The 20,649-nt window shown below is 50.9% G+C and overlaps 1 protein-coding gene across 1 annotated transcript in view; it reads left to right on the top strand.

The window, feature by feature from the left end:
• RPH3AL (rabphilin 3A like (without C2 domains)) overlaps positions 1-20,649 on the top strand; it is a 28,216-nt gene that overhangs the window by 5,356 nt on the left and 2,211 nt on the right. Inside the window, exons 4-7 of the mRNA XM_032201216.1 lie at positions 2,386-2,472; positions 10,344-10,518; positions 15,736-15,852; positions 16,303-16,485. Coding sequence (XP_032057107.1) covers positions 2,386-2,472; positions 10,344-10,518; positions 15,736-15,852; positions 16,303-16,485 — 562 coding nt within the window. The remainder of the gene's footprint in view (positions 1-2,385; positions 2,473-10,343; positions 10,519-15,735; positions 15,853-16,302; positions 16,486-20,649) is intronic.

Raw genomic sequence — 20,649 nt, forward strand, 5'->3', positions numbered from 1 at the left:
CTCCTGGGGGGCTGTAACCAGAAAGACCCAAAGAAGAACTGGTTCTTCTTGGGTTTGTTTAGTTGGTTTTGGGGTAGGTTTTTTTTTTTTCATTATTTTCTTTTTAGTCTGTTGGACAGTTCAGGCGGATTCACACTGAGGTTGACTTAAGGTGAGATCCTGTTTTTCCCAGTGTGCGTTTTGCAGCTGCTTTCAGCTTGGTTGCGCTTCTCAGCCGTGTGCGAGCTCAGGGCAATGGTGAGTGGGTGCCCTGGGCTTTTCCCCTTCCTGCTTTGTAACGCAGTGGTGTGAACCCACAAACAGTCAATCCCTCAGCAGAGCACACAGAGGGGGCTGTTACTTTAAGCTTGTCCCCAGTCCCCAGGGATATCCATCACTTGTGCAGTGTTGAACGCGATAAGCAATGACTTGTCAGGGAATTATGGATTTTTAAAGTTCATATTTTTCTTGCTAGCTTTGCTCTGTTACCATCTCATTGGAAAGTCATTGCGGCCCTTTTAGCTCAATAACAGGGATTGCTGTAACGATACATCTGAAATATAGCAGAGGACTTACCTTCTGCAAGTCCCTTCTGCTGAATAGAGGCTCTATAGCTCTTGGAGCCTGATGGATTTCCTAAGTGCCACTTTCTGTTTTAGCATTTATAGGTCAAAATGAAGAATGATTTTAATATTGGTTTTTATTATCTTAGAAATAAATGCATTATGGCAAGACAAAGATGTATGCAAATATAGACGTGTTAACAATAGCAGTAGTCAGACGAAGCATAATGTGCAATTTACCATGCAGAGGGTATCAGGATCATGTATAAAAGGTGAAATAGAAGTAGGAGAAGAAAGATATCTTGTATTTAATGAAAAACAGGGCTGTGTTTAGCATCTTTGATTTTTATGTCTTCTGAGGGGTTGTGGGTGATGCTCGATTTCCCAGCTAGTCTGCAGGGAAGGGGAGGAAGAGAGCCCAGTTTTGTGTTGGAGCTTTCAAAATTTATGGCTAGGAGGAAAGTTGTTGGGAAATTTCCACTAGGGGGAGTGTTTGAATGTGCTATATGTGGGGACTGGGATCTCTGAGGGTATTTACGACTGAGTTACTCCCTCAGGTTTTGGTCTCAGAAAGGGAGAATTTGGTGCATTTCAGAAGGTGCCTCCTAACTGCGGCACTATCTGCTGCTTGCATCTGCAGTCCCTCTTGGCTTGGGTAGCACCATCTTGAATATCGATATGCACCAGACCAAACAGGTTGTTTCTTATTTCTCTGCCCTTCCTGAAAACCTGTAGGCATCCCAGCCAAAAAACCATTAAAGTGCCCGCTGGGATGCAGACAGAGCAAAAGCCTTGACAAAAGCCATCTGTTGAGCTGTTAGCAGAACCGAGAGCTCTGCCTCTGGGCTGCGCTGACCGAAATATTTGGGTGTGTTTGCTCATGCAGTGAAGCCATTCCTCAGGTACTGTCTTTCTGCTGCTCTCCTCCTCCAGGCGTGGGCACTGAGGGCAAAGTGAGCACCAAGCCTTCATCCCGCAGAGCAGAGCTCCTGGCTTATAGGGGGAGCAGCCTCGGTGGGGAGAGGGGTGAAACCCAGCTGGGGGGAGTAAATTGTCTCCCTAAGCAAGCTTTTGCTCTCCAGGGCCCTCTTGTGAGTGGATTTTTCTCTGTGAGGATCAAAGCATTCGTCCCATTTCTAATTCAACTGCAAGCCAAGCCTGATACCCATCAGCTTCATTATATAAAATTAGGTGATTTGGGTTGTAAATGGCTTGTAATGCCAGCGGAGACGTGGAAGCTCCCTTGTGCAGGGATGGATGCCGTGTGGTGCTATCAAGCATTCTGCTCAGGAAACGTGCACGTAGGCACGGTCGTGCCCGCTTCCTAAGCAGCCACAAATCAATAGCTGCCAAGCGCTGGCCGAAATGGAGGGGAAGCCGTGGGGTTTCAGGCAACGTGTGTGAGGGAAGGGAGGGGAGGATTTACAGTCCTGCACAAACTCGCACTCATTTTGTGCTTGGTTACAGCTGCTTTCTGTGCCACGGTGACTGGGCTTTCGGATTTAGAAGAATAAAAAATAAAATAAAATTAAAAAAAAAAAAAAACACTCCAGAAATACCTGTTTGTTGTGTGGCTTGATCTGCGCTGTCCAGTTCTCTTGTCACCCTGGAGTCAGGGACCGTGCAATAGATTTGCCTTTGTTTTAACATCCTTATAGACCTGAAGCAGCTTCTTAGGATCCACGTATCTCTGGGATAAATAACAGAATTGTGCCATGTTTAATGTTGGTAAGGAAAGCAAACCAGAACTGTTGGGACAGATGCTTCTCAACCTCTTTGCTGGAGGCTATATGGCTGTGGGGAGCTGCTCACACCACCCTTTTCTTTTCTCTCCTTGTTTCAGAAAGTTTGCACCAAATGTGGCATAGAAACCTTTGGAACCCAGAAACGCCCCCTTTGGTTGTGCAAGATCTGCAGCGAACAGAGAGAGGTAAAATTTAACTGTGGAGAGAAGGGGCTCAGCAGCACTCAGCCACCTGCCCTGTGTCTGTGCTGCGTGTGCATGGGCTCCTCCCTCTGCCTGGGTATGGGGTGGGGGGTTTGGATATAGGGTTTGGGAGGCTCAGCTGATGCTCACAATGGTGATAACTTTAGTTTGTGATGTTATGGAGGGGAAAAAAAAAAACACAGCCCCTCTAGCCTGTATTGTTTTTTGTTTGTTTGTTTGTTTTCTAGCTATGGCTGTAAGGAGACTTACCTTTTGCTGCTGTTTTCCTCCAAGCTTTGTGGCAAATAAACTTGGCTAACGCTGGTTCTTTAATACAGCTAGAGAAATCTATAGCCTAGCTTCAATATTTGTCCCTCTAAAAATAACCAGGATTGCAGCTTTTAACTCTGTTCCCCCCCTCCCCCTGCCTGTCAAATCCCATAACTTGCCAGCGTGTGAGACTTCTGATGCAGGTCTCTAAATTTTTGTATCCTTTATCCTTGACTTTACACTGCAAAAAGTAATGGCCTGCCTCAGTTCTTGTCTGCCAGCCAGCATCCACCAACTTCAGGCTTGCTGCTGTGCTGTGAAGCCGGTGAATTTGTTCAGTGATTACAGAGGGACTTTCACTTGTTCCCATCAATTTATTTTGAGCTTTTGCTTGTGGTCCTTGAACATCAATCCAGTGCAGCTATTCCTGACCACTGCAACCAACTGTGAAACCTGGGTGCTCTGCTAGATCCATCAATTTTGGAAGTGCAGTGAGAGCGTTTCTGCAGGTGTTTGAGATGGTGAATGTTTTTGTATTAGTTGTGGAGATTTAGCGTTGCTTGGGTTTTAAGTAGGAGGGGATTATCTGTGTGCGGGTACTTGCAAAATTCCTGTTTGGGTAAGATGATGGATGCTGTCTGTAATTTTTGAGTGGCAATGCGACTACGGCAGGCAGAGAGCATTCGAGCTCTCTGGCTATTGCTAATAATTTGATGCACTGAATCATCCAGGTGTTTTGAAATCCAGACAGTAGTCCCAAAGTGGAGAGTGTGGCAGGTCAAGGCAGTTTCCATGTCCTGTGGGGAGATGGGTATGGGGCTGAGATTGACTTCATTTCTTTTTTTCTGTTCTTGTATTTTTTCTCATCCCACAATGTATAATTGCCTTTTTTTTTTTTTTTTTCTTATAAAAATAATGAGGAGCCATGGTCACTGGACAGAGAAGAACATTAACCTGTCCAGTAAGTGTTACGTGCAGTCAGTGTGTGAGGGAACGGTAACCTTCAGAGATCCCTCTCTTTGTGAGTCCTGAGATACAGCCGACGTGCTTCTCTAATGAAAATGGATGGAACTTTCCCTCGGAGACTACCTAAAAAAATAGCCTCATCTTACCTCACAACCCTAAACTTCATCTTTATTTTTTATTCTTGATTCGTTTAAAGGTCTGTTCGGGTCTGTCTCCTTTCCTGTTTGTGGTGGTGCTTGCTGGTGCTCTGACCAGAGATGTACGTGATGTGTGGGTACTGGTCCAGTTTTGTTTCCTGGGATCCAGACAGGAAGCTTCAGGAACCCTCCCAAACCCTTTGTGTTGATGCAATAACATCACCAGCAGCCACTCTCACCTTTCTTCTTGCCCTTTCTCAATGCACAGCACGGTAATGAAGCAAAGCTCTCCTTTAGCCCATGCTAATGAAGTGCATGCTTAAAGCAGGCTTGTCCCAGGCTGCAGAGCTCAGGCAGTGCCTCCCAGCTTGCATGGCTGTGCTCAGGGCCCTGGCCTTGTCCAGCTCTCGTGGGTGAGTGTCTGATGCTGGTCTGGCGCGGAGGTGGCAGTAATTGGTGTGGTGTTCCCTGCCAGGAAGAGATGTGAGCCCCCAGCAGGTGTGAGGAGATGTGATGTTTCCAAGGTAGGTGATTCCTGCCGCGTCAGGGCCGTGTTTGCAATCTGTAATTTTCTGAACCACTGCCCTAGCTATTTGGGCATGATATTTATGAAGCTCTCAACTCTGTTACCGAGAGACTGCCAGGCAGTGAAGTGAGATCAGGAGGTCATTCAGAAACCTGGGTGGACTAAATGATGTTGGCTAGAGTTAATGAGTATCGTCTGGCTGGGACAAGAGCCTGGGACTGACATTGTCCCCTTTAACCCCTGCTGTGCACTGAGTGAGCAACTGAGTCTTGTGGTCCACCAGGATGTAAAGCCAGCGTGGTGGGGTTGGACATTCACATACAGCAGCTAACAGCCAAAGTGTGCAGCATCGTGCACACGTGCTAAAGCTCTCATCCCTCCATTCCCCTTGGTATTATTTATCCCCATAAGCTTGAAATTTTACTGAAAATGTAGTGGTGTAGTCATCTTCTTTGCTCCTTTGCTGTGTGGACAAAATCTGTGCTGGCTTCAGTCATGAGTAAATCGTCCGTGTGTGCCTATGCCAAAATGAAGACCGAGGAGCAAGCTATTGTTTACATCAGTTTTTCAGTGGAGGTTGAATGCTTGATGCCCACAGATCCCGTCGGGAATCCCAGCCTCAGCCACTCAGAAGTGTTCTTTGCTGCTTTCTGTTTCCTTGAAAACCTCCGCTGGGAAGGCTGTGCTGCATAGCAATGAGCAGCAAGTTGCTCTGACACTGTCTCGTTGCTGGAGAGTGGAGGTGATTAATGGATTCTGCCTGCTGCTTGCGTCCCAAGCATCCAAAAGCAAAGCAGCGTGTTTGGCAACGCTGGGGCTGCCCAGCGTGCTGTGTGTCTGCAGGGTGGGGGTCTCTGAGCTGCCAGAGATGTGGTAGGAGGAAAGTATGGTACTAAAATATCTCTGGGACCTGACAGAGCCTGGGTGCTTCTCCAGGCAAAGGAAACATCCCCGAGGGCCAGCAGACACCCCTGCATGATAAGCGCATCTCTTCCTACTGAAATAAGATAGACCTGATCTGCTTTAAGCCAGGACTGGCTTTTTGGAGATAGCACTTGTCCCATTTCTTTACAGAGGCACCTACTGTAAAAAAAACAAAACACTTTTGTTCTTCCAGGTTTCTGTGGACATTTTCCTTTACATCTTCTGAGTGAGGTGGAGTTAAAACAGGTGTGGATTGTGTTTTATTGCTTATGCAAGTGAGACTAGGAGCAAATTCAGTCATGCTCGCATTTACTTTCAAGGGCAAGAACCTTCCTTCTTCCCTCCCTGACGTACTGCATTGCTTTCCTCGGCTTGGCATCTCGTGTGGCCTTCCTGGAGACTGAACGTGGAGGGCTAGTGGGCTGATCCTCTCTGGAGCAGGCCTGGTAGTGCATGCACATGAAATCCCATGGCACGACTGGGGAGGCTGATCCCTGACTGCAGCAAACGCTGGCCATGGGTTTGTAGTGACAGGTATAAAGCAGGAACGATTCCCTGCTGCCAGGCCTCTGGCAGGGCACGTGAGCAGGAGAACAGCTTGGGCAGCAGTGCCCACGTTGAATCAGTGGCGTGTGGCTGAACTCTGTCATCACCTTCTGCCCTGCGGCGTTGTGTCAGATCCCTGCCCGCCCATGTAACTCTCTGCACAGTCTTGTTTTGACTGATACCACCAGGTTGTGCAAAGCGCCTCCCTGAATTACCACTTTATATATATATATATTTTTTATATATCCATAATTAGCGATGCTATCATCGTAATTAAAATCCTCTTGGAAGCGTTCATGCACATTTACATTTGAATTGACACATCCAAAATTGTAGTGATAATGAAAACAGTTAAAGTAGGGTGGGGGGAGATAAATAGCTTTTTTTAAACCCCATCAAATATGAAAGAGCATGTCAGCTATCAGGGACCTGCTAAAGTTTTAATTTGCCCCCTCTGCTTCACTTTCCCTTTAATTTCTTCTCCGCTAAATGACATTTTCATGGCTGGCTGCATTTCTTGGTTTATCAAAATAAACCATGCAGAGGAAGAAGCTTACCGTGCTGGAAGAATGGAATTGTCTCCTCCCTTTTTTGCCCCCAGGGCTTCCCTTTTCGCATGTACACTCGTACCATTTTGAACATTATAAACCAGCATAGCCCAGGGTTATTCCTGCCTGGCATGATGATTTCTTGGCAAAATACCGTGCTGATGGAGGGGAGTGTTTATTTTGGGTGACTCTGGATTGAATCGAAGTGATGTGCACCTGTTTGCAATTCAGAGAACTCATCAATAGCCTAGCATATTATTTTGGGGGGTGGTAGCAAGCAGTTAGCCTCAAAATAGTGTCCTCTAGAATAGAGCCCCAGGAAAAAAAGAGGCCTGATTGAGAGGGGAATGATAAATCGTTGAAGGCTGGCAGCCACTGCAGCTTGAGAAACGTTGGGGTCAGAGGTGCAATACATTTTGCTATTCCGGAAACAAAGCTCCGAACGGCAATTTCACTGCCTTTTAATTTTCTTCATCCTCAAGTGCTGAATGTGGGAGTTGACAACAGATTGCTGTAAATAATGTAATTGGAAATCTCTGTGTTATGGAAAAGCAGATGAATGCAAATAACGAAGCCGAGGAGCGCTCGCTCTTTTTTTCCCAGCCAGTGGTTTGCAGCGTGCCAGAGCCGCGGCGTGGAGCTGGGACAAAGTGAGCGTGTGGGTATGTGCCACGTGAGGGCAATGGCAACAAAGTCCTCTCCAAGAAGCTGCCTTTGCAGGTGCCTTTCTCTTCATCAAGTGTAGAGCCCACGAGAACTTGCTCCCTGAGGCTGAGGGATGGAGCTGATAGCGCATTTGTTGGCATGGGAAGCTGAAGGTGGCTCTTTTCCTCTTGCACAGCCCAACCTGGGCTGCAGAATGATACAGCTGCTGCGTGGCGAGCAGTGGAGGGGAGAGCAGAGTTTGGCTCTGCTGGAAGAGGCTTTCCAAGGCTCTCTGTCTGGGGAACTCATGGCTCGGTGATGCTAACTGCTGGGGGGCTAGCAGCAGCTGGCTGGAGGGGCCGTGAGTGCTCGTTAGGATTCCTCTCTCTCAATCAGCGAGTCCTAACGTTGTCTCTGATTAGGAGCTTGTTTTGGCACTTCTGTGCTCAGAGAGGGGGGAGAGAGGGGAGAGAGAAGCCTGAGCAGTAATGTGTCTCACCTGGGCCCCGTGATTTCCCGTTAGGTCACGTTAACAGGCAGCACTTGAATGCGCTGGATGAAATACGCATCTGCTGCTGACTGTCTGAATACAGCCTCATCCTGTGTTTGTACTGGTGGCTTGATGCAATTTTAATAGGGATATTGTCAGGGTTACAAAATGCATTGTGCTCTCTGGACTTGTCATGGCCACAGCCATTAAATTGGTTCAAATAATAAGAAGAGGAGCCTCTTGCTCAACTATCTCTTCTCGTCCACGTCCTCCTCCGCTTTGCTTTCAGGTGGATGAGGTGTCAGGGGAGGCAGAAGGACAGGAGCCTGAAGGAAGTCAATATTTGGCATGGATTTCTGCAGTGTTTTGTTGGGCTGGAGGGGAGCAGCAGCAGGACTGCTCCTGAGCCACTGCAGCAAGTTCTTCCCAGGCACCGAGCCTCTGCATCCTGGTCTGGGGTAGCACTGGTGCAGATCCTTATTCTGTCAAGCACTCTCAGAGCAGGGGGTGCTGAATGTTATTTAAAAGTGGGTGGATTTATTTTATTTTATTTTTTGCAAGGAGCTGGAAGTGGCTGGCTGTTGCTCTCTGATGAGATCCCAGTGCTGCCCAAACTCAGGCTGCGCTGGGGCAGAGTTTCTCCTAATAGGCTAATGGGACTGGTTGGAGCAAAATTCTTCCTCTTGGAAAGAGCCAACTGCTGCTAATAAGCGGGAGTTTTATCTGTGAAGCACTGTTATAGATTTATTAATTTAAAATCAAGCAGGAACTTTGCTGTTGGGCCGCTTGCAATCAATGAAACTAGCATGACGAGCAGTCAGCAGCATCGATCCGTTTTGATGCAGGGATGCTGAAGCCAGCCTGCGTGCCCAAGTGCAGAACAGAACGTGAACCGTGGGGCGTTTTGGATGGAGTGTGCAGGTAACTTGGGGGGAGCAGATGTCCAGAATGATTCCAGGGGAGAACATCTCCCCTGCAGCTGTTTTAGAACTGATCTCAAAACAACTTCGGTACTGCTGCAATGAGAGCAAATGCTATTAGAGCCACCCATGTGAAGTGAATATGTATGCATAGCATCAATTTTCTATTGGTATTACTACATCAGGGCTGGGTGTGTTATATTGTTTAACTCTTTCTCTAACTGGGATCGCTTTGGGGTTAATGGGAGAAACCTGGGGGTGCCCAGCCTGTTCTTACCGCAATCCTTGCTGTGTCTGATTGGTTTTATGGTCTGCCTAAATTGTACTTCGCCTGAAGATAATAGGTCTCTTCAGTGCTTCAAATTAAATTACAGATGTTGCAAGGTCTGTTCGGAGAACGACTGCAAAGAAAGGCTGCTTCCTCCCCAGCAGCTTGTGTGGGGGAGCTGTGTGTGCCCCAGCTACCCCTCGAGTGGCAGGGCACCACCCTGCGGGGTGCAGCCCCCCTGGCTGCAGGACCCCCTGCTCTGAGCCCCTCTTTTGCTCACTGTACCCGGCGTGTGCCTCCCTGAGACAAGGGAGCCCGGTCATGGTGGTCAGAGGCTGGGTCAAGTGCTCTGCCTGCTCAAGCACCCCCTGTGGAAGAAAAACCTGCAGTCTTTTCCCCCTTGAGGAAATGGCTTCCCAGCTTTTTGCAGCCTCACCGTCCTGCTGGGCTGCTACCGAGCAGGGAAACGCAGTAATTGCAGGGTGCTCTCACCTCTTGGTGTCCAGACCCTGCTGTGGTGCAGGCGAGCTCCTGACTCACACTCTTACTGCCACGTGTGCTGGCTCATGGTGCTGCTCTGCTGTCTTCTGCTGGGTGTTCTTCTTTTTAAAAGCATACTGCCAGGCTCCCTCCTGGACCCAGATTGCCTTCACTTGGGTTTCAAGACCCTGAACACAGAGATTTTATCCCTCTGCGTTCATGGCTGTGGATTAGGAACCAGGCAACCTGCAGAGTGACCTCCTCCCACCAGTGAAATGGCAATGGTGGTGTCCTGGTTTTTGTGTCTGCACGAGAAGAGCCTGTCATGAGTGTCAGATGCTGTCACTGCCCTCTGCTTTGATTAAGCCCAGTAGTTAAAACGCAAGTCGCAAGCTTATTGCTGTAATTAGGGAAGTCTGCGTTTGCACCCGCTGCCATCATGGTGGTGCTACATGTAAAATGCTTTGGGAACTTGGAGTACAGACTCTTATGATCTCCTTCACTCTGAACAGAAGTGCAAGGTTTCTATCCCCTTACATGAAATGCAAAGTAATACTTCTATTATATTAACTTATTTTTGCCCTGACAGTCTCATTAGCTCATTATTAGACTGCTGGAAGGCACAAAAGAATGAAGTTTTTAGAAACCATTTCTCCTTGTCTGAGCTGCCATCCTCTCCCCTTCCTCTGGCTCACAGCAGGCTTTATATTAAATATACTTAATAGAGCTCCTTCATCATAAGCTGCATTAAAACTAAATTGAAGAGTAGAGGGCGTTCTTACAGGACATATTACAGTTTAGTGTTCTCAGTCCGTTTCCTGCTCCAAGTTCAGGTTATTTAAGTGTTGTTCTTGTTCTGGGGGTTTCAAGCATACCCGTTTGAAGATCTGGCTTGGCTCCACAAAATGAATGCCAAGGTTGTGCTGCTCAGAACCTCACAAAGGCAGCGTTTTGGGTGTCCAAGCGTGACCATTTGTGTATGCCTGCTGCTGCAGGTCTTTGACCCTCACAAAAATAAGGGACAGAGAGATAAAGGGGCAGAGGATGAGGGACCCAGCCCAGGAATGGAGAGCGGTCTGCCAGGATTTGGTGCTCCTCCAACCGGTGCAGTACTTGTTTGCCTGTGCTTAAGGTGTTGGTTGTGTCTCCCACAGGTTTGGAAGAGGTCTGGCGCCTGGTTCTACAAGGGGCTTCCCAAGTACATCACGCCTTTGAAGAGCAGCAGCAAACCCACCGAGGTGCACTCGCAGCCTCGGCAGAGCGAGCCAGCCGTGTCGGAGGCCGAGGGCGTCGGGACCAGCCGTTCCTTCACCTGGGCCAGGGGCAAAGGTTGGTCGGGGGCTCCTTGCCCAGGAGGCAAGCCGGGAGAAGGGCCCGGCTTCTGCTGCTGTTAGCAGCATGCAGCTCACAGGGGAGGCTCACTGGAAGATAAGCGAGGTGCTCTTCTGCAGTTGGTAAGCAGGGGCAAGCCTGTGCTGGCTGTGTCCTCTTGTGCCTGATGCTCCGGGTGAGGCTGGCAAAGGGTGAAGCTCCCTCCCCAGGCCTTGGAGAGAGTGTTGGGGTTTGCAGCATGGATAACCCCGGGTGAGTTGTGCTTTAAATGCGTCTCAGAGAAGCTGTTCATTAACTTAGCCCTGAGGAGCCTGAAGATTTACCAGCTTCAGCGCTCACATCCTTGTTCTTTGAGGCAGACCTTGATTGAAGTAGACCGATGTATCACATGTGGCTTCTTGGCTCGCTGCCGTATCAGATCCCATTCACGGGGCTGCCTTGTAGGGCTTTTTTTCTCCCCTCTCTTCCATCTGTCCTCCCCATCACTGCTCATACGCCCACTCCAGTGCCGTGCCTGGAGCGAGCTGGGGGGAAACAGCACGGCCTTGAGGAGCTGAGCGTTCGGGGTCATTAGCGCAGCAGTGGATGGATGCTGCAGAATTAAAACGGCTGCCAGTCTGCTTTGATTTCTCTCCACTTCTTGCTGGTGTGGATTAGCAGATCTGGCCTCTCTCCTGTTCTGTCTTTTGCTATTAGATCCCCTCAGTTGGAGGAGACCTCTCCGGTGTACCAGCAGCATTCACTCTTCCACTTCAAGCTAAATCTTACCCATGTTGCAGGGGGGAATAACCTTTTAATAAAGAGGACTCAGGAGGGTCGGGTTTACAAGTCTTCTCTTCAGGCCCCGGGAAAGCACTCCCAGCCTGACTGTAACTTTTGTAATTAAAGACAAATTGGATCAAGAATAGATGGTTGTGCTCCCCTCCAGGAGACGCTTGGAAGGTGCTGTCTTAGCAAATGAACTGATTGATGGAGTATTCACACGATACAGAAAGCACTATGAGTCAAAGAGGTTGAGCCCGGACTCTTGCTGCATTTTCATTGAGCCTTGCTTTGGGGGAGTGCTTTCTGCCCTGGTGGGAGCAGCTGGAGGACAGTGCAGCCGCTGTTGGTAGGCTTTGACGTGGTGGTGAGCCGTATTTCTCCCTGTACTCTGATTTTTGGCTGGCTGCTGTTTTATGGGCGGGATAATATCAATTTATAGTTTTATTTCCTGGTGCTTTCTTCCCTCGTCGTTCTCTGCTAGGCTGCCTGTCCTCTGGACGGCTTTCAATGGGCACTGCTGGCTGTAATTCATCCCTGAAGCTGGGCGCTTGGACATCTCACCCCTCTATTTAACTCTTTTACACCTGCCAATGCTGGGCCTTCTGCTGTTTGTCATCCGAACCCCTTGTGCCGTGCGTGGCAGCCCTTCCCAACGTGGATGTGATGTAGAAGGGATTTTGCTGGTACAATCGTGGCTGGGCCTGGGCAGAGCTTGGCAAGTCCTTGGCTGACAGGGCCACGGCTCAGCTCTGCGTGGTGCGTAGCACATGCCAGCTCACACCTCGTACGCCCTCGCCCGAGCGTGTCCCTTCCCTGCTGCTTCTTTGGCAGGGTGTTCTCAGGACTGAGCAATGGTATTTAACGTGCTGGGCTCTGGTCGTCTGCTCTCGGTGGGGTTTCCGTGGTCTTGGCTGGCCACATCTCACCCCACCGCTCTGCTCCTGAGGTGCCAGGCAGCCGGCTCACAGCAGCTGAGGGCTTTGAGCCAGGTGGGACCAGCACATGCGTAGGGGTGTCCCCCGCAGAGCCCAGGAGAGACAAGCAGCGGGCGTCCCTTCCACATCCTGCCTTTCAACGGGGCCAGAACAACCCCAAAGTGTTCCTTTTTGGGATGAGATTTATGTGGGGCCACCGCTGTGCCTGCTGCAGAGGGACCGAGGGGCTGCAGGAGCGTGCCTCGTGGAAGGAAAGCCAAACCCACCGGGAAGAAGTTTTATTTTTACACACCCGTAATTTCTCTGGCTCTCGCTAATGCCGGGATTTGCCGCTACCTTTAGTTTTTCTGTAATAAACAAGCAGTTGCCATGGGAACCCTGTTATTAGTTAAGGCAGAAATGTATTGTCGTGGGGAGAGCAGCAGTAATATTTCTTGTGCTGGGGAACAGCTCTGCTCCATGTGGTGGCACGTGGGTGGCTTTCTGCACCGGGTCGGGCGGGACGGGGTCCCCAGGGGGTGGGGAGCAGCAAGCAGCAGGGCTCTGCTTCCTCCAAGCTCCGAGTTCTGCAGAAAAATGGGAAGAAACTGGGTGGAGGAAAAGAGTAGGATCCTGAAACTTGTGCTGCTTGCCACGAGGGCTGCCTGCTGCTCCGAGCAGTCCCCGGCAGTTTCTCCCGTCACGCTGTGCCAGGAGATGCAGCCTGCTGGGCTCAGTGCTGTTGGAGATGCAGGAGCGGCGGCTGCCAGGGGACACGGTGGGTTTGTCTGGTGCTGGAGGCCAAATCCCCGAGCACTGGAGCAGAGACAGCGTGCCGGGGCAGGTCACGAGCCTTGCAGGTCCCCACGGTGTCATCCAGCTTCTCTACAAGCCTGGGCAGCGCTGAAGCTACGCGATGGTGCTGCTGAAGGGGAGAGCAGGCGCCTGGTGCCCTCCTTCTGCTTGGGCATGTCCCTGCTCTCTGCAGGATGCTTTGGTTGGAACAAAACCCTTCGTGTGTGACCCTCCTGCCTGCTGTGACCCGGAGCTGCCAGCCTCCTGCAGGTTGGGTTTGTGGGGAGGTGCCCAGGGACCCATCCTCATCGCAGCCACGCTCGTGCCAGATGGATGCATTTAATATTAGAGCTCAGCCCCGGCTGAGTGCTCCCTTTCTTGAGGCAATTCCTTCCCTCACCCTGATCTGTGGGGCTGAGCACAGCCCGGCTCCCCTCTGCCCTCCCTGTGCTGCAGGGCCCCATCACCTCCTGCTCGGAGGCACTCAGGCCCCTGACAAGTGGCCCAGCCCCATGGGAATATTGCTTTTCCTGCAAGCTTTATCTTGGCTTTTTTTTTTTTTTTTTTTATGAGCTTTTTCAGTCAGCTGGAGATGGAAAGGGATAAATCTGTTACGTTCCCTGAAAGTACAGCCGTCCAACGACTCTTATTGATATATCAGCAACTGCTGGAACACCAGATTTACGACTTCTGGGCTCTGGAAAGTGCCAGCAGAAGGTTTGGGAGCTTTGGGAGAAATATTACCTTAAAGGGAAACATTGGTGCAGTGGGTAAAACACACTCTTATTGGCAGCAGAGGAAATGAGAGCAGACAGGGCTGCTCCTGTGGTGCAAGTGCCTCCGTGTCATTAATATCTTTCTCCTCTTGTGTTGGACCTCTCTGAACTGCTGAGTGGCATAAGGGAAGGCAGCTAAAGTCACCTCCGTTGATTCATCAGGGCCTTCTCCAAATAAATCCTGAATTCCAGCATTTTGAAAGGATTTGTGGAGGAAGGAGCCGTTACAAAGCGATGGATTTTGTGAATCTGGGAGGACAAAAAGAAAAACGATAACCAAATGGGACAGGAATGCGTTTGCCAAGGGAATTGGGCAACTGGACAGCCAGAAAGGTTCTGGCAGCCGAGATTTGGATTTTGTAGCAAAGAGCCTGGTACGTGTGGGTTGTTATTAATGGTGCTTACTGATAACCCCGGGAAGCTCTGGGGTAGAAGTACTGAAGCTGCCTTTAAGACAGCGCCTCGCGGGGAGCTGCCTGCCAGGGCATCTTCAGGAACACTTTGCAATAACGCTGCCAGCCGGTTTAATATCCTCAGAGATGTTAACTCCAGAAAAGAGCTATTTTAAGTATTAATTTATTTTTTTTTTATATCAAATATTTTGTGTAGTACAGATTGCTGCCTGAACACAAGAGCGTCTGCGGAGGTCCTTGGCAGAAATGTTGGACAGCTTGTGCTTGCCTGTGCCGGGGGAAGACTACCAGCCCTCGTGCCCTGGGCAGGGTTAAAGGCTTTGTAGCGCTGCTGACTGCGTGTAGTGAATGTTAGCACTGGTGAAGAGAGGTGAACTGACAGCTGGCTTTGCTACCCGGTGCTGTCACCTTATTTATACCACCACGCTCACGTCCCTCCTGCTCCTGGCAGCACCGTGAGGCCGGGAAGCTGCAGTTGGCAGCCCAGGTACCTTTTTGAATGGTATAAGCAAGGAGAGGTGCTTGCATAATCGCATGGAAAAGTGGAAACAGCCTGCTGGTGTGCGGAGTGTCCTCGGATTGTGTCTGGCAAAACGAAGCTCTTTCAGCTTGTGTGGAAACTGTGAGAGTGGAAAGCAGCAGGATGAGTGCCAGGATTCAGGGGAAAATAATTAAAAAACGATAAATAAAGAGGCCTTGGAAGTGGAGAACAGTCTCCTTGAGGAAACGGAGAGACCCTTGCCTGTTAAGCCTTGGGGACATAGGAGTAACACAGCTCCAGGCAGTGTGCTGATAGCGATGAGCATCTGCTGAATGGGTGTTGGGCTAATAAGGTTGGCTCTCCGTGTAGTCACTGCAGGGCTTTTGTGCTTGATGCGCGTAGCATTTATCTGGTGTGTTCCTCAGAGATCCTGGAGCCTCCACAGGGGTCCTGCTGCACATGGAAGAGGAGACCAGGGCTGGACCTGCAGCCAGTCCCTCTTCCCAAATTATTAAAACGTGGTTCCTTTTAGGATCCTACTACTCTGGAGCCAGGACCCTGCCTTGCACCCTGCCCAGCCTTTAGGATATTGCTTTGTGCAGGAGGCAGCAAACTGCAGGAGGAAGGGGCTCGCTGGTGTGCACACACAGGTCGGCAGGAGCAGAGCCCTGGCTTCCAGCTGGCCGTGCTGCAGGGCACTGTGCTCCCCGGCAGGGAGCTTCGGGCAGCAAAGCACGGAGCAGGAGCAGCGTGCTCCCCGTGGTCCCAGCAGGGCCTGAGACTGATGTGCTGGTGGTACGTGCACCTGCTCCAGGTGCTGGCATTGCCAGGTGTGTGTGGCTCAACTGCAAATCACCTGGAAAAAGTAAAAGCAGGTTGTGTTTGAGAGGAAGCGGGAACACCTGTGGAGGAACTGCAGGTAGGGCTGTTTTTTGGAGAGGGAGAACATGATCATCGAGTCAGCATTTGTGCATGTTTTATTTGGATCCATCTGGCACCCTCTTTGCAAGTGTTATGAACATTGTGAATAACTGTCTCTCTCCTCTCCTCCCCCCCAATCTTTCCTGCAGTGGTTTCTAGCGACAGCGAGAGCGACTCGGAGCTCAGTTCCTCCAGCCTGGATGAGAAGCCCTCCTCGCCTGTGGGGTCAAAAGGCTCACAAGCCAGAAAGCAGCAAGCAGGACCGGGTAAGGAGCTGCTGTTCCTTGTGGCTGAAGGGTGGGAAGTGAGCAGTGCTCAAACGTGTGGCTCTTGGTTTTGGGGGTTTTGCCCCCAAATTGGCTGCCCTGCACAGGTGCAGCCCACTGGCTCCAGCTGGGGTCTGGTTTGTTAACACCAAATAGCAGCAATGGGTCAAACTGGTGGTGGGTCTCTGTTCCCTGCAGCCTGTCAGGGGCTGTCCTTGAGGTCAAGAGCTGTCCCTGGCTGCCTGGCAGCACATCTGCAGCCGGCTCCTCACGCCTGACCAGCATCCCTGGTGCCATTTTGGGAGCGGAGCACAGGAATTGGGCTTTTTTCCTGCTCCCAAGGGTACCTGGGTGGGAGCAGGAATGCTTCTGCTCTCTTGGGACCTGGTCCAGGATCTGTACCCATTTCTCCCTCCCCTGACAACTGCTCTCTGTGTTGTGTCCCTGCAGCACCCAGCGGGGAGCCCAGCCGGCCCGTGGGCAGGGTGCAGGCGAGCACCCACCCCCCTGCCCTCTCGGGGAGCCGCAGCAGCCTGGGCAGCGAGCAGGGGGCTGCCCTCAGCGCCTCCGAGAGCTGCCAAAGCGACCACCCACCAGAAGGGCACGACAGCAACGTCGGCAGCAGAGTCCCTGGTAAGCTGATGTCCCCCTCCTGGGCACGTCCCCACGCTGGGGGCTGATCTCCCTCGAAGCAGAAGGCTCTCAGGAGTGCACCTGGCAATGCCGTGGCCCAGCATCACCTTTCCCTGCTGTTTCGCTGGTGGCAGATGCTGTCACAGCATTACAGCTCAGTCCTTCCCTTGTGCAGAACCTATTCTGCAATGTGAGTAATCGTCTGGGGTGGGAGCTGCCCACAGCCGCCTGCGGGAGCCGCAGCAGCCTGGGTCTGTCCCCTTAGGAGGGCCCGGAGCTCACCTGCCCTGCGGAGGCAGCAGCACAGATCCGAGCTGTTAATGGCGCAAAGCAGAAACCCAGCAGCTTCATGAGACTGAATACAATTTCTTCCTAATGTTAGGTGGCTCTCAAAGCCAAGCATGGCTCTTCCCAGAACTCTGCAGTGCAAAAAAAGAAAAAAAAAGATACTTTTCCCCCTCAACAACCTTGGAACAATTAAGTGACTGTGAGAGCAGAGGCTGCTATCACGCCTGATCTGGAGCAGCTGAAAGAGATGCAAATGTGTTCTCTCCTCGATTCCTGCTAATCTATTCAATAACCCCTTAAGTTATCGTTTAGCACCGCTCCCCCCAGAGCGTTCCTGCTGCCCTGCGAACTGCCACTCCTTTTGTTCCTGAGTCGTTTCTGTGCTGTGCTTGTTGAGGCGTAAATTGGATTAGGGAGAGCAGGTTTATCCTTCAGTGCAACAGGGAGTCACAGTCCCTCTCCCCGTGCTTCCTGCTGGAAATAGCCAGCATAAAATTGTTGCTGGGTTCTTCCCTCCCTCCACAAGTTCAGTGGATTTGCAGTTCTCTTTAATTTAATTTTATTTTTTGCAAAGCAAATCAGATGAGTGGTACTTCTGCTCTGCCTGTCCTCTGTCTGGATTATAATGCTGCCCCAGCCTGGGGGGGGTTATTTTTAAGCCTCTACTCGATGTGGCTTTAGAGGTGGGTGTTTGCCGTGGTGTGCTGGCTCTGCTGCCTGCTGGAGTGGAGCAGCAGGTTGTTCTGTGGGGTGGAAGGGGTCTGTGTGACCCCGGTGCTGATGCTACGTGGCTGGAAGCAGGCGATGGCCATCCTGCATGGTGTGTTCGTGCAGGGCTTAGCACTCGGGAGCTTTCCTGCCAGCCACTCGAAGCAGCTGCCACCTGGCCATGACAGTGCAAACAGCATCTGAGAGGCAGAAAATGCCTTTTTCCAAGCAAAAACCTCTTATGCAAAGCTTGGCACAAGGGGTCAGCGCTTTCCAGTGGATCTCCCTTTGCTAGGCAGGAGAGAGCTGAAAATGACAGGCAGCGCAGACACACATTTAAAAAACAAGAACTGCACTAATCTCATGAGCCCAGTTACAACAGCCCCCGAGACGCAGAGAGGATCCTGCTAAGAAAAAGGTTAAGCCAGGTTGGCCGACTGGAGGATACCTGTGAAGATCTTCATTACTCTTATTTCCCAGGCTCCCTGCAGCAGGGACTGCCCTGTTCAGGGGGGCTGCAAGCTGCCTCCTGCCCGGGCTGGGGGATGCAGTCGGCAGGGACAGGCTGGGGAGGTGATGGAGGTTGCGTGCTGGAGGGTGAGGATGTCAGGAATCGTTTGCTGTGTCAGCACGGAGTGTGCCCAGCTGGAGAGGGGCTGCAGCGGTGTAGGAATTTTGCAGGAATTCGGTAATTGGCGTGGCACAGCGAGGTGGCTTGCAGCAGGTGGTTTGTGCAGGTCAAGATATCCAGGAGGCTACAGCAGGGAATGCCCCGGTGCTTTGCCAGCAGCCTGGCAAGAGCAGAAAATAAAGAGAAGAGCAAACCCAGCTCCGTAGTGCCCTAGGGAGCGTGCTACTGTGTGGAGGGGTTCATGTGCCCTGGGATTACAGAGATCTGGGACGTGCAAATGCTTCCAGTGCTGATGAGCTGGGAGCGTGGGTGCCTCTCCCCTTCCTTACGTAGGTCTGAGCTTCTCACTGTCTGTGTTTTTTTTTTGTTTTTTTTTTTTCCACCATGGGTCCTGCTGGATGCCACTTGCTGCCAAATCTCAGAGGCTGCTCCTGCCATTCAGGTCTTTAAGGGGTGCTGGAGGTGATGGGTCCTGTGTGTCAAGGCCAGCAGACTGCATTGCTGCCTCTCCCTGGCTGTGGGACAGTGCCCATGCTCTGCTGTGTCTGGAGAAAGTCAGAGCAAGGGGCAGAGATCCTCTCTTGTTCAAAGGTCTGATCCTCAGTGGCAGGATGAGGACACAGAAGGGAGATTTCGCTACAGCTTTTCTAAAAGGCTCTGAAACTTTCTAACACCATACAGGGAGCAATTTTTTGCTTTATATTAGCACCTCAGGTGTTGTTCTACCACTGGCTTTCTTTTTCTGCCTTTTTCTCACCTCTGCTCTAATTCAGCTCTCAAGTGCAACTGCGTAGAACAATTTAGCATCCTTAAATCCAGGGCCACGGGGAGTGGTACTGCAAAGGCAGCTGCTCGCAGTCCTGAGCTCCTTAAAGCCTGAAGGCCGAGACGATGGCATGGTCGCATGGCCAGGGGAAAACAAGGAGCTATTAAGAAGAGGCTTGCAGGTTTCCAGCACACAGCTCCAGCTCCGGCTGGGGTTTGGTGAGGCAGATAATGAAGCCTGGGGTTTGTCACGAAATGACTCATTGTCAGTGCTGCATTGGGATTTAGGCAACCTCAGCCCGTGAGCCAAAGTTGGAGAAGAGAGCAGGGAGCTGAGAAGATGCCATTTTTTTTATTTTTTATTTTTTTTTACCACCTGCTTTCAAACGGTTTCAAAAGCATCATTTTCTGAGGGTCTGAACTCCCTTCTCATCCTGAAGCTCCGGTTCCTGGAGGTGAAGCAGATGAAGGCCTCCAGAGGTCCCTTCCAACCTTAAATATTGTGTGTCCACTCTGAGGTCACAGCTGCTAAGGAGGCTGCTAAATCTCCCTCTTCCCATGGCTCTTGCATCTTTCCACTGCGTGCCATGAGGTGTATGTAGTGCACATAGGAAGGCCATGCACTGTTTTGGATGGAGGATAATTTATCCTAAAGAGAATGAGAATTGCACACGGGAGAAGCCCAATCTTCCTTTTCCCCCACCGAGGGAGGGGAACCTTTTGCTCTGGCTGCACAGCTGCTGTGCGAAGAGGTGCCTCAATCAGAGACGAGCGAAATCCTCGCTGTTCTTAATTACAACATTTTTATTAAAGAGAGGGAATATTAAACAGAATTAAACAAATCAGCAATGCGTTATGGTGGTTTTCATTAGCCCATGGAGAGCTTTTTGTGGAAATTACATCTTTGAGTTTGGGCTTGGCTCCTGCAGGGGGGTGATTAAGAGCACAGGGGATCTCCCCTCAGCTCGGCTGCAGTTCTGATTTGGTGGGTCCTCGTTGCCGAGTGTTTCCTGAGGACCTTGTCCGAGGAACAGCCAGGGTGGTCAGGCTGCCTGAAGAGTTTGCAAGCAGGGAAAGGTGAGAGGGGCTTGGTGCGGGCTGGGGGGCTGCAGAAAGTTGTAGGCTTAAAAGAGGATATTGGCAGAACAGCCACAAGACGAGCTAATTAATGAGTAGCATACATCTGAGCGCAAATCACAGCCTCCCCATCTCTGCCTGTGTGCCAATGTGTTGTCTAAATCATTAATACTTAAAGAGTGGTGCAGCAGCTGGCAGTTAAACAGAGCCACGTTAAACAGCGATGTCTCCGAGCCTGGGAGCTGAGACGGCGACAGCAGCACCCAGGGGTGTAAGAAATATTGTGGCTGCAGCCAGAGGTGTTGGGGTGGTCTGAGGGACCCCGAAGGTCCAACCTGGGCCCTTCTCCCAGGGTGGCAGAGCTGCTGCTTCAGGTACATCCCTCTGGCTGCTGTCTTGGTGGCTGTCGTGCTGGGAGCAGCCGAGCAGAGCTGAGGGAGAGGGTCTGGAGCTGAGAGAGATGGGCAGGAAGCGCTGCTTCCAGCTCCCTTAATTTGGGGAGATTTATGCTGTGTCTTTCAGGAGTTTGCTAGATTTAGAAGCGAGGTGGTGTCACTCTCTCCGTGGCTCAGTGCCTCCCTGGTTGGGGTAGGCATCAACTTTTGCTCATAAATATGCAAGCTGTTAATACAGGAGACAGGCAGAGCCATCCTGCATTATTTTCATGGCAGGAAATTCTCCGGGCATCTTTGAAG

This window comes from Aythya fuligula, chromosome 20 (assembly GCF_009819795.1).
Source record: "Aythya fuligula isolate bAytFul2 chromosome 20, bAytFul2.pri, whole genome shotgun sequence".
Lineage (NCBI taxonomy): Eukaryota > Metazoa > Chordata > Aves > Anseriformes > Anatidae > Aythya > Aythya fuligula.